This window comes from Delphinapterus leucas, chromosome 15 (assembly GCF_059928025.1).
Source record: "Delphinapterus leucas isolate spDelLeu-1000000601 "Yukka" chromosome 15, BTC_Dleu_Yukka2, whole genome shotgun sequence".
NCBI lineage: Eukaryota > Metazoa > Chordata > Mammalia > Artiodactyla > Monodontidae > Delphinapterus > Delphinapterus leucas.
The window spans coordinates 47,820,615-47,834,729 of NC_143143.1; the positions used below are offsets into that span (position 1 = coordinate 47,820,615).

Consider the following 14,115-nt stretch of genomic DNA (forward strand, 5'->3'; position numbering starts at 1 on the left):
TACTAGAAGCAACTATATGCCAATAAAATGGACAGCCTGGAAGAACTGGACAATCCTTATAAAGGTTTAACCTTCCAAGACTGAACCAGGAAGAAAGAGAAAATATGAACAGACCAATCACAAGCACTGAAATTGAAACTGTGACTAAAAATCTTCCAACAAACAAAAGCCCAGGACCAGATGGCTTCACATGAGAATTCTGTCAAACATTTAGAGAAGAGCTAACACCTATCCTTCTCAAACTCTTCCAAAATATAGCAGAGGGAGGAACACTCCCAAACTCATTCTACGAGGCCACCATCGCACTGATACCAAAACCAGACAAAGATGTCACAAACAAAGAAAACTACAGACCAATATCACTGATGAACATAGATGCAAAAATCCTCAACAAAATACTAGCAAACAGAATCCAACAGCACATTAAAAAGATCATACACCATGACCAAGTGAGGTTTATCCCAGGAATGCAAGGATTCTTTGATATACACAAATCAATCAATGTGATACACCATATTAACAAATTGAAGGAGAAAACCATATGATCATCTCAATAGATGCAGAGAAAGCATTGGACAAAATTCAACACCCATTTATGATAAAAACTCTCCAGAAAGTAGGCATAGAGGGAACTTACCTCAACATAATAAAGGCCATATATAACAATCCCACAGCCAACATCGTCCTCAATTGTGAAAAACTGAAACCTTTTCCATTAAGATCCGGAACAAGACAAGGTTGCCCACTCTCACTACTATTATTCAACATAGTTTTGGAAGTTTTAACCACAGCAATCAGAGAAGAAAAAGAAATAAAAGGAATCCAAACCAGAAAAGAAGAAGTAAAGCTGTCACTGTTTGCAGATGACATGATACTATACGTAGAGAATCCTAAAGATGCCACCAGAAAACTACTAGGACTAATCAATGTATTTGGTAAAGTAGCAGGATACAAAATTAATGCACAGAAATCTCTTGCATTCCTATACACTAATGATGAAGAATCTGAAAGTGAAATTAAGAAAACACTCCCATTTACCATTGCAACATAGAGAATAAAATACCTAGGAATAAACCTACCTAAGGAGATGAAAGACCTGTATGCAGAAAATTATAAGACAGTGATGAAAGAAATTAAAGATGATACAAATAGATGGAAACCATGTTCTTGGACTGGAAGAGTCAACATTGTGAAAATCACTATACAACCCAAAGCAATCTACAGATTCAATGCAATCCCTATCAAACTACCACTGGCAGTTTTCACAGAACTAGAACAAAACATTTCACAATTTATATGGAAATACAAAAGACCCTGAATAGCCAATGCAATCTTGAGAAAGAAAAATGGAGCTGGAAGAATCAGGCTCCCTGACTTCAGACTATACTACAAAGCTACAGTAATCAAAACAGTATGATACTGGCACGAAAACAGAAATATAGATCAATGGAACAGGATAGAAAGCCCAGAGATAAACCCACCCACATGTGGTCACCTTATCTTTGATAAAGGAGGCAAGAATATATAGTGGAGGAAAGACAGTCTCTTCAATAAGTGGTGTTGGGAAAACTGGACAGCTACATATATAAGAATGAAATTAGAACACTCCCTAACACCATACACACAAATAAACTTAAAATGGTTTACAGACCTAAATGTAAGGCCAGACACTATCAAACTCTTAGAGGAAAACATAGGCAGAACACTCTATGACATAAATCACAGCAAGATCCTTTTTGAACCACTTCCTAGAGAAATGGAAATAAAAACAAAAATACACAAATGGAACCTAATGAAACTTAAAAGCTTTTGCACAGCAAAGGAAGACATAAGCAAGATGAAAAGACAACCCTCAGAATGGGAGAAAATATTTGCAAATGAAGCAACTGACAAAGGATTGATCTCCAAAATTTACAAGCAGCTCATGCAGCTCAATATCAAAAAAACAAACAACCCAATCCAAAAATGGGCAGAAGACCTAAATATACATTTCTCCTAAGAAGATATACAGATTTCCAACAAACGCATGAAAGAATGTTCAACATCATTAATCATTAGAGAAATGCAATTCAAAACTACAATGCGATACCATCTCACACTGGTCAGAATAGCCATCACCAAAAAATCTACAAACAATAAATGCTGGACAGGGCTGTGGAGAAAAGGGAACCCTCATACACTGTTGGTAGGAATGTAAATTGATACAGCCACTATGGAGAACAGGATGGAGGTTCCTTAAAAAACTAAAAATAGAACTACCATACGACCCAGCAATCCCACTACTGGGCATATACCCTGAGAAAACCATAATTCAAAAAGAGTCATGTTCCACAAAGATCATTGCAGCTCTATTTACAGTAGCCAGGACATGGAAGCAACCTAAGTGTCCATTAACAGTTGAATAGCTAAAGAAGATGTGGCACATATATACAATGGAATATTACTCAGCCATAAAAAGAAACAAAATTGAGTTATTTGTAGTGTGGTGGATGGACCTAGAGTCTGTCCTACAGAGTGAAGTAAGTCAGAAAGAGAAAAACTAATACTGTGTGCTAACACATATATATGGAATCTAAAAAAAAAAAAAAGTCATGAAGAACCTAGGGGCAAGACGGGAATAAAGATGCAGACCTACTAGAGAATGGACTTGAGGACACTGAGAGGGGGAAGGGTAAGCTGGGACCAAGTGAGAGAGTGGTAGTGTATATATGGACATATAAACAGTACCAAATGTAAAATAGATAGCTAGTGGGAAGCAGTCGCATAGCACAGGGAGATCAGCTCCATGCTCTGTGACCAGCTTGACGGGTGGGAGGGTGGGAGATGCAAGAGGGAAGAGATATGGGGATATATGTGTATGTATAACTGATTCACTTTGTTATAAAGCAGAAACTAACACACCATTGTAAAGCAATTATACTCCAATAAAAGCATTAAAAAAAAAAGAAGATATGGTGCATATACACAATGGAATACAACTCAGCCATAAAAAAGAATGAAATAATACCATTTGCAGCAATATGGATGCAACTAGAGATTATCATACTAAGTGACGTAAGTCAAACAGAGAAAGAGAAATACCGTATAATATCATTTATATGTGGAATCTAAAATATGACACAGATGAACCTATCTACAAAACAGAGACAGACTCACAGACATAGAGAACAGACTTGTGGCTCTCCAAGGGGGAGGAGGAGTGGGGGAGGGGTGGACTGGGAGTTTGGGGTTAGTAGATGCAAACTATTATGTATAGAATGGATAAACAACAAGGTCCTACTGTACAGCACAGAGAACTACATTCAACATCCAGAGATAAACCATAATGGAAAAGAATGTAAAAAAGAATTCATATATAAATGAGTTACTTTGCTGTACAGCAGAAATTGTCACAACACTGTAAATCAACTGTGCTTCAATGAAAAAATAAATTAAAAAAAACCTTAATTCTTTAAACTTTCTCAAGGCAGAGTTACAAAAGAGGAGGCATTATCACACTTCTGATAATTACGTGCAGTCTAAGAGCTCAGTCATGGCTTCAGAGGCCGCGCTGGAAGATCACTAATGACAGAGACACTAATGTGTTTGGGTTACACTTAGCAATCTGGGTGTTTAATGCAGTTCAACCATTTGTTCCAGGTCACCAGAGGTTAACAAGCCAGTAGTGAGTATAAACATGACTGTGTTTCATTAGCTAAGCTCCCAGGTCGAAGAGCAAGGACTAAGCCCCATCAATAATCTTTACTTTTGTCTAGAAGCAAGAGGTATCTATTGGATAAAAACACTGATACTCACTGTTGTGTTTGAAGATCCTTATGGTTGCACCCGAGAGTCGGGCCCCAAGCACAAGAGATGCATGGTTTAACTCATCGCTTAAAATGAGGCATCCCTGGTAGAAAACAAGCACATGAAACATAGGCCAATAAATAAAATGAAGGGAAAACAACATGTGGGAACAGGAACTCACTTTAAGATCTATAACACAGATTCTCCAAAACCCTCTTTAATTTTAAAAGTCCAAGAGTTTAAACTGGTGTCTTCGTGGATAAAATCCTCTAGAGCAATTTGCTGATGGAGCTGGGGATCTGTTAAGGGTTAGCACCTTTTTGAAACATTTGCAGATAGTTTTCAGCAGAGGAGGTCATCCAAGATCTTGGTTAAGCACCGGGTAGAGTCTAAAGGATTGATGGTTGGCAGGAAAACTAACATGATTTTGGGTGGGTTGTGGATTTGCTGAGGCTTTTCAATCCCATGCTGGATTATTTGGAATGGTTTCGGGGTACTCTTACTGGAAGGCAGGGATAATTTCTGCAAAACATTTCAAGCTCTTGTTTTCTGATTCTCATTCCCTACTATATTAACATCCATGTAGACAGAGGCATCACTGCTTTACAGTTAAAAACTTTGCATCTGGAAAAGTATGGATGGCAATTCAGTCTGAGGCAAGGAAAGAAGGTCACTCTAATTTACTGCTTATATAAGTTACTGTTTGTAAAATTATTTTTCTTTATTAATTTAAAGATTTCTAAATTATGAAATTGCTCAAGTAGACTCAAAATGCAGAGACACGCAAAAAAATTAAAAATAAAGACCTTTATTTTATGGCCACCCAGAATCTTATATTTTAGAAATCTCACACATGATACACTTTTAAGTTTTTGAGGCCAAAGCCAGCAAAATTCTCACATCTCCATACCCCAGACATTGTGTGTGTATTTATAATTTTTTTTGGTGGACATTTGAGAGTTACTTGTAAACCTCATGATACCTCACCCTGAAATTCTTTAGCACGTGTCTACTAGGAAAAAGGACATTCTCCTACACGACCACAATGCAATTATCACACCTTTGAAATAAACATTAATACAATGCTATCATCTAATATACAGTTCAAATTCAAATTTTTCCAACTGTCCTAAAAATGTCTTGATGCCTTTTACAGATGTTTCCTTTCCTATTTTTTTCAATACAGAATCCAATCAAAGATCATATACTGCATTATATTAGTTGTCATGAGTCAGATTTTTAAAAACATAAATCTGATTATGGCACTTGCTTACTTAAAATGAAAAAACCAACTCTTCATTTTTCTCCAGGAGAATTCCCAACACTCTAGCACGATTTACACTATAAGGCTCTTTACAATTTGGTAACTGCCTTCACCTCTGGTCTCTTCTTCATCCACTCTCCTATGTTCTAATTCTTCCAAACCTCAGTGCTTCACACATGCTGCTCACTCTTCCTTGTCTTAAGAAAATAACTTACTTATCTAAACAGATAAGTAACAGATTCTGTTCTCATGTCACCTACTTTGCACAAGCATCTCAGCCTTTCTCGAGAAGAGTTAGGGGACAACTCTTTTGTCCTTCCTCATTTATGGGCACCCCTTTTCTGTGGTATTTATTCTGTTACTTGGTGTGTTATTACTGCCATTAGAAACTACATGAATTTACAGGGCAAAGGTCTTGTTCATCTCTGTATACTCTGCAACTTGCCTATATGAGAACACAGTAGATTCTCAATAAGTGACTTACTGAATGAATAAAGGGACAAATAACACAAGAAAAACGTTTTGTTAAAATAAATGCTTAATAAGCATTTGTTATGCTGAACATGGTGACTCGGGGGCCTAAAAATTTAATTGATTTTGTAAAACTGTCACTGAAGGGGAAGCTTGACTCCCATCTAGGGCTGCAATTCTATAACCAGATATCATGATGAAGAGATTTGCTGGACTCAGCTGGTACTTAGACAGGCTGGGACCTGGGACCCGGGACCCTTTGCTGCAATGCTTGCACCTGGACAAACCTCTTCATCTCCTTGTGCAACAAAATATAAATAAACTATATGGGACTAAAATTAACTGTGTGCTTGTGCAGTTGGGGCAAATTATGGACAACAAGATTCAAAAAGACCAAAAAACCCAACTGCCACTTCTGAAGAGCCGGAAGCAAAAGCAGGGTACCGCATATGCCTCTTGCTCACAACACCACCAAAGCGGTGGGCAAACCTCCTAAGCCACCCCTCTGGCCTTACGCTGGGACCTGCCCCTACCCTCACCCCATATGAGGAACTAGCTCGCCCCCCTCCTTGGGGGTGAGCTCCCCCGCTGCTGCAGCAGGGGCCCCAATAAAGCCTTGCCTGAATCTCTTGTCTGGCCTCTTATCAATTTCTATCAATTAAGGAGGCCAGGCATCCTGGTCGGTAACAGTACATGTATTCAAAAAGCTGAAGATCCAAGCCTAAGAAAAGAAACTTCTCAGTCATACGTCTAACAAAGGACCTGCTCAGAGTTGTCTTAGGAATAACACAGCAGAAGACAATTATGTTAACAAATTCTCACCTTTCCAACGAGTGCAGGGATATTCATTGAGTTCGTTGCAAATCCCATCCCAAAGACCATAGCAGCTTCTACATTCAGGAACTTAGCTACAAGGTCCTCCAACTCTTTATGTTTATCCAAGGTTCCTGCTCATGAAATGATAGGATGGGTGAATCTCCTGTTCTCAACAAGTCCAAGATTGAAAACTCAAATTCCAGTGCTTACCCATTACCAAAAGACACATACAGGAGTGCACATAGCAGGTCTATTTGCCATAGGCCGAATCTAGAAACAACCCAAAAAACCACACACTGTAGAATGGATCAATACATATACAGTAGAATTCAACACATCAGTGAGAAAAAACAAACTAATGTCCCACACAACAACATGGAAAATCTCACAAATATGTGGTCGAGAGAAAAAAGTCAGACATGTATACACTCATACTGTATGAATCCATTTATATGAAATTTACAAACAGACAAAACTAACCTGTAGTGTTAGAAGTCAGGAAAGTGGTTTCTTTTGTTGAGAGCGTGGAGAGAACTTTGAGATGCTCTGTTTTGTTTCTAGATCTGGGTGCTGGTTATGTGGGTATGTTTGCTTTGTGAAAATCCATTTTATACTTATGATTGGTGCACTTTTCTATATATATAATTTATAATGCAATAAAATTTATAAAAAATACCACAGTTCCTCTTTCTTTCCACCTTACATCCCACGAATAATTAATTAAATTCGAACTCCCTCAGAGGGTTCCCGACACTCAAATGCAAACAGAGCTCATGACTTCCATACGTGCATTGAGCTATAATGCTTATTGAACCTTTGGAATGTGCTAGATTTCAAAGCCCACTATTTAGGTTATCTCATTTAATTTTAAGGGCCCAATAATGCAGGTATTATTACTTTACAGATAAGAAAACTGAAGTGGGAAGAAGTCACAGATAAAAAGCAACAGAGATACTCAAGTCTAACCCCAAAGTTGATATTTTTAAGACTCTACTACCTTTAAATGCTTACTCTCTGACCCCTTCTTATAAATAATCCCTCATGCCTTACTGAGAGTAAATACTAATGCTTCCCATAGTCTTGTTTGCCATCACTCTAACTTCTAGATCTATACTGTCCAATATGGTAGGCACCAACTACATATGGTTAGTGCAATGGAGGAACTGAGTTTTAAATTTTATTTAATTTTAGTTATTTTTTTCCACTAAACACAACTTTACTGTTTTGGTAGGATTATTTCCCACTTATTTCACTTTAACCAGTGAAAATTTGGTGTCTGAATTGACATGTACTGTAAGGGTAAAATACCCACCATTTTTTGAAGAGAGAACAAAAACAATAAAAATAATATAGTATAGTTCATTAATATTTCACTTATTGATTACATGTTTAAATGACAATACTTGGGATATATTGGATCACATAAAATGTATTATGAAATTGTTTACCTGATTTTTTAAAACTTTTTAAAATGTGGCTACTAGAACATTTTAAATTACACGTGTCTTGCATTATATTTTTATTGGTCTAGATGATACACTTAACAGAATAGAAAAAATGTACCGGTGGACAGGAATTTGCATCCATCCATATGCAGATTTAACTCAGATTTAAGTTAGAGGAATGTTGTTAGCATATTCAGGACTATTATAAACAAGCTTCTATTAATCTAAAGATTAACATATATTACTACAAAGCGGGATATCAGAATTTTATTTAAATTGGTAAATTAGCTTGCTTATTGAGCTAAAATGGTGAGGAGTTGAACTTTAGAAGGCATTGCATGGTGATTGAAGTTTTATTTGGCATTTAACATAAAAGAGAACATGAGATGGCCCATCTTTGCCCTTCCCCTCTTCTCACGCTGCTGGCTGGTGGCCTTTTTCTCAAATCAGAATTCATTTATGCTCCAAACTGTCAGAAAACATAGTAAAACAAACATTCTAGCAGAGTCAATTGTACTCAAGATTTGGGGGTGGGGAATAGTTAGAAATTTAAATTGTAGTTTAAAACTTTATTATCCAAGATACACTATAGTGTGAAAAGAGAAACTGAAATTTAAAGATAAAACGTGGGCACATAATCTTTTGTCAGATTTGTTTTTACCCAGTAGAGACTGCATTCCAAAGAGAACACCTCCAAGAACAGGTAGTGAAAAGTCCACCGGCCTGGCCGTGAGGAGAGCTGGTTCTGACCCCAGCTCTTCCACTAAACAGCTGGGTGGCCTCTGGCTGCCCCTCCCGGCAGTTTCTGGAGAGATTGGGAGAGGTGCTGTTTTAGGCATCTTTGACCTTGCGAGTGGTCTTTCCTCCACCTAGAATGGTCTTCTGGCCGCTCCTAGTCACTCTTTGAGATCCACCTAACATGGCCTCTTTTCTCGGATGCAGTCTCAGCTTCCCCAGGCAAACTTGGTCATTTTCTCCTCTGAGGTCAGATGAGCCCCATCACGTAATGATTACAGCACTTAGGAAGTTTCACTGGGGATGTTCATGGGGCCATCTTCTTTATTACAGAAAGAGCCCTTGGAGTGCAGACACTGGCACTCCTATTGCCGTACTGACACGTAGTAGGTGCTGGCTGAGTTGCATTCTGTCTTTTGATGGAGAAGGAGGCCAAGACTGAGGCTAGAGGAGGGGATGGCACAGGGCAAAAGGTCAGGAAGTCATGTGATGCCAGAGCAACAAGGTGACCAGGCAGTGAGCACCAGCTTGGAAACACGGATACTTGAAGAAGGTCTCCAGCAAGGATGGAGGGCGCCCAAACTTTGTTAACTTGGTAACTTTCCCCCTGAGCCTTTCCTGCTCAGATCAGGGGACAACTCTGTCCTGGCCCAGTCACCCAGAAGTGCATGAGTAGACGTTCACGATGAATCTGAGTGATGTCTTCCTCCACCAACATCTTCCCCAAATCTGCCATTCCAAGGCCTTATCTATAACAGTTACATCACTAAAAGTCCTCAGGATAATACAGGATGTCTTGTAAATGATTAAACAGCCAACCAACTAATTAGACATGGGTGTGTCTAAGAACAGCCTGAGGAATCCCCTCTATGAGGTCTTTTTCATTATCTTGACTTAAGGAGAGGGAGAAGGCGGGGGGGGGGGGGGGGGGGGGGGAAGGCAGGTGACCAGATTAGGTCTCCAGAAACCAGCCTTCTTCTGGATTTCCAGTGGTCAGGTGGTTAGTAAAGTAATTTTCAAATATATCAGTTTCTACAAATGGATGTCTCACAGCTGGGTTACGAGTTATCAGTGGTTTTGCATCTAGGGGCTTACCTTCAATTTGTAAAAAAGAATAGTTCCCACTTCCAAACCCCATGATCATGGAGTTTCTCTGTTTAGTGTTCATAGCTCAGATTTCATCAACAGATCTGAGAGATTCCCAGGATGGCTGGACATTTTCTACTCTAAGAAGCCATGTCTTGCAACGTTAGACTGGGCTGGTCTGGGATGGGGTGGGGTTTTTAAGGAAGAATAGATAATATGTCTCTTTCATATTAATGGACTGCTGCTTTCTGCCTCCTGTTCCTCAAATTCAAGAAATAAAAATGTAGGAATTAACACAACATTGTAAATCAACTATACTTCAATAAAAAATATTAAAAAGGAAGAAAAAGGAAATGAAAATGTAGGAGGACCTTGGGGAAACAAAACTGTCACTAGAAACTTAACTAGCTTGTTTCCACCAACATTCAAGCCATACCCTGATTGAATGGAGATGCCTGAGTCCTGTCAAGTTTGCCCTTGGTGGTCTGAGTACTTGAGGAATTCTAGAAATCATATTCAACATTTTGTTGCTGACATATAACTGTGGGCCTTTTTTTTAAATCTCAAGAAAGCAGAGCTATAGTTCTAACTGAAGGTACAAATATATCCACAATAATCTTTATTTCTCTGTGACTTTTGTTTTTTTCTTTAGTCTCTGAAAGTCACATATAGGCTGGTGAGAATGGATCTCCAAATTTCAGTGTTGTGCATATATTGACACTTGTTCTTATCCTGAAGGTTTATTTATCCAGTGGGTACTGAAAATCTGCTTTGTGAATAAAAGAATAAATACAAGCTGGGTGTATCCTCTTGCCAGATCTCTCAGCAGTATTTTCACATGCCAAGCACAGGGTATGCCACCATCAGTCAAATCAATAAAAATCAGACTCAGGAAAAAGTAGCAATATTATGTTTATGAACTCTACATTTCAGCTGACTTTTTAATGATATCGGCCTTCATATTGACACTGATTAATAGTAAAGGATGTAGGTGTTATTAACAAGCCTGTTTCACAACCACCTATTCTTCCTGTGTAGCACATGTGAAGACTAATTTCCAAACTGTGACAGTAGTCTCTTTTCGTCCAGAATATCCTGTTTGTTGATTGTTCCTGAGATGTGACCTAGGAGTAGGTGGTCGTTTATTGTGGCAACATGCCAGCCATCTCATCTGGCTGTTCCTACTGTGCTATGGCTCTCAGCCCACTTCTGAGCCACTTTGCTTGAACTGGTGATTCCTGCATTAAAATCAGCATCAACCCTTCTGCCTAAAGGAGTCCACCTTTCAGCTCTTCACCCCAAAGCACTTAGAATACCCTGTTCTTCTGCTTATTCCGCTTGTGTACAGTCTGGTAGGGGTTACAGAGCTACTAAGCCTCTTGAGTACCTTTGTTTTCCTGTGAAACATTCAGAGAAAAGTCTTGAAGCCAGATGGGTTGTCTGAAATGGGTCTAGAACACACTGTCACACTGAGGAGAGGCCACCACTGCTGGGTCAAGAGACCACCCATCCTGATGAAGTTCAGTAAAACAGCAGAAACAATTTTTATCTGCCCAACTTCCCTGGCCTTTATTTTTAGCAAACCACTTGCCATCTCTTGGCAGGTTAAAACGTTAATAGATAATTAGAATCCGATGCAAACAAAAACTTTGAGGCGTGGATATGTAATTATGATAAGCTTTCCTGTCACAAATCATCTTGATAAGAGAAGAATTTTGAAGTGGACCAAATGATATCCTCTACCTCATCTCTGACCACATACTCAATAGAGTCATGTTTCACCCTTCTTTTTTTTCTTTAACATTTTGTTTTGATGTAATTTTTGACCTACTAAAAAGTTTCAATAATAGTACCAAGAATCCCCAAATACTTTTCATCCAGATTCCCCATATGTTATCATTTTAGTACATTTCATTAAATATCATTCTCTCTCTCTCTATGTGTGTGTATATATATATATATATATATGTGTGTGTGTGTATATAATTATATATAATATATACAATTATATGAAATTTTTTGCTGAACTATTTAATAAATTGCGATCGTGATGCCCCCTCTTCTCTTAAATATTTCACTCTGTATTTCCTAGAAACAGGGCACTCTCTTATGTAACACCAGTACTATTATCATTGATATAATACTATTATCTACTGTACAGAGCTAATTCACGTTTGATTCTCTCACTTTAAAAACCCACCTCTGGGGCTTCCCTGGTGGCACAGTGGTTGAGAATCTGCCTGCTAATGCAGGGGACACGGGTTCGAGCCCTGGTCTGGGAAGATCCCACATGCCGCGGAGCAACCAGGCCTGTGAGCCACAACTACTGAGCCTGCGTGTCTGGAGCCTGTGCTCCGCAGCAAGGGAGGCTGCAATAGTGAGAGGACTGCGCACTGCGATGAAGAGTGGCCCCTGCTTGCCACAACTAGAGAAAGCCCTCGCACAGAAATGAAGACCCAATACAGCCAAAAAAAAAAAAAAAAAGTAACAAATGTTCAAGTACAAAAAACCCACCTCTGGAAACAAAGATAGAAGAAGGAGGGGGAATGAAGCAACTTATAATGAGGGTCCACTTATGTATATGGTTATTTAATCATTACACCTCCACACACTCTATAATATAGGCATCCTGGTCCTTATCAGTGAGGAAATAAAATAGATGTAGAAGTGAAGCCACTTACCCAAAGGAGATAGAGCTAATAAGTGCAGGCCACCTACTTAACAATGTGACAAGCTACCCTGCTGAAACATTCCAAGCTTTATTTCAATTAATTGTCATACAAATTTTTGAAGTTGGTACTGCTGTTATCTCCTTTTATAGATAAGGACACCAAAGCCTGAGAGTTTAGTTCACTTGCCCAAGGTCATGGAGTTAGTAAGTCTAGAGCCAAGGTTCAGATTCAGCATGTGTGACTCTAGAGAGATGACTCTTTCCTTTCCTCAGAACACTCTTCTGGGTTGGTTTTTATTTTGGCTGCGTTGGGTCTTCATTGCTGCATGCTTCTGTAGTTGCGGCGAGCTGGGGCTACTCTTTGTTGTGGTGCGGAGGCTTCTCATTGCGGTGGCTTCTCTTGCTGCGGAGCGCGAGCTCTAGGGTGCATGGGTCTCAGTTATTGGGCCGCGCTGGCTCAGTAGTTGTGGCTTGTGGGCTCTAGAGCGCAGACTCAGTAGTTGCGGCGCACGGGCTTTGTTGCTCCACGGCATGTGGTATCTTCCCTGACCAGGGATCGAACCTGTGTCTCCTGCGTTGGCAGGCAGATTCTTAACCACTGCGCCACGAAGGAAGTTCCCCACTCTTTCGGTTTTACCCGAATCTGCGTTTTCTGAATTACAACTCTTAAGGCACAAAATAAAGCTCTTTGTTCTTGGCAGCCTTGAAACTAATTATTGTTTGATATTACCAGTGGTTAAAGAATATACACAGGTACTGATGTCTATGAAAGTTAATCTATATCCTTAGTATATTTGGATGTAACAGGATTTTTAGTCTAAATGAAGTAAAGGAGGGCTTCCCGTGTTGCAGTGGTTGAGAGTCCGCCTGCCGATGCAGGGGACACGGGTTCGTGCCCCGGTCCGGGAGGATCCCACATGCCGCGGAGCGACTGGACCCGTGAGCCATGGCCGCTGAGCCTGTGCGTCCGGAGCCTGTGCTCCGCAAAGGGAGAGGCCACAACAGCGAGAGGCCCGCGTACCGCAAAAAAAAAAAAAAAAAAAATCTCTAGTCTTCATGTATCTTATGGTTTTTTTCTAGGTGAAGGGAAGTGGTAGATGATCTACGTATTCTGGAAGTCTGTGAGTTTCAACGTTTTTCAATCATCCCAGGTGTTACCCTGCTGGCAAGTATTATACTTATGTAAAATCACTGGCATATCTTGTTAAGTTGTTATGTTTGCTTGGCTTTGTTGAACCTACAGGGCCACATTCTTCACTTGCAGAAATATCTCTGCTAGTTGAAATTTGGCTGTGCTGTAATTTCTATCACTCTCAAGAGAAGGGCAATTACTTTGTCAAAATTATAACAGGTATCAGGAAATTGCCAAAAGGCTTTCAGAAACCAAGATACACTTTCATTTTCCTCCTCCCAAACTATTCCCCTGAGGGTCCACCTTCCTTTACAAATATTCTTAAAGGAAAATAAAAAGGCTTGAGAGAAATGCAATGAAATCTCATTGATCAGAATTTACAACAATTTAGTCTGAAAGGAGCTGGCACTGTCTATGAATAAAGGTTTTGCTGTGTAAATTAAGAAGGTAATACTAATTGAGGTGGAGACCTTTATAGCCTATTTAACTGAATCCACTGCTTTAAAGCATATTTATAGCATTGATTTGCATAAAATCCTGTTAATTAAAATTGCTTTTTTAAAAAAAGGAAGCAAGATCTCTACTTGGTAGCAATTTCTTAGAAACCGCGATTTCCATAGGAATTTGAAGCTGGTATTTATTTGAAATATGTTTTAAGATACACATTTTGCAAATTGAGGCTGGCCCCTTCTTCAATATTTAGGTCAGC

General features: G+C 39.3%; 1 protein-coding gene across 12 annotated transcripts in view; it reads right to left on the minus strand.

Annotated features, from left to right (window-relative positions):
• SPTLC3 (serine palmitoyltransferase long chain base subunit 3) overlaps nucleotides 1-14,115 on the minus strand; it is a 131,020-nt gene that overhangs the window by 75,918 nt on the left and 40,987 nt on the right. For all 12 annotated transcript variants that reach the window (XM_089896563.1, XM_089896561.1, XM_089896564.1 and 9 more), the window contains 2 exons: nucleotides 6,344-6,468; nucleotides 3,796-3,889 (listed from right to left, as the gene is read on the minus strand). In XM_089896563.1, the coding sequence (XP_089752689.1) occupies nucleotides 3,796-3,889; nucleotides 6,344-6,468 (219 nt within the window). The remainder of the gene's footprint in view (nucleotides 1-3,795; nucleotides 3,890-6,343; nucleotides 6,469-14,115) is intronic.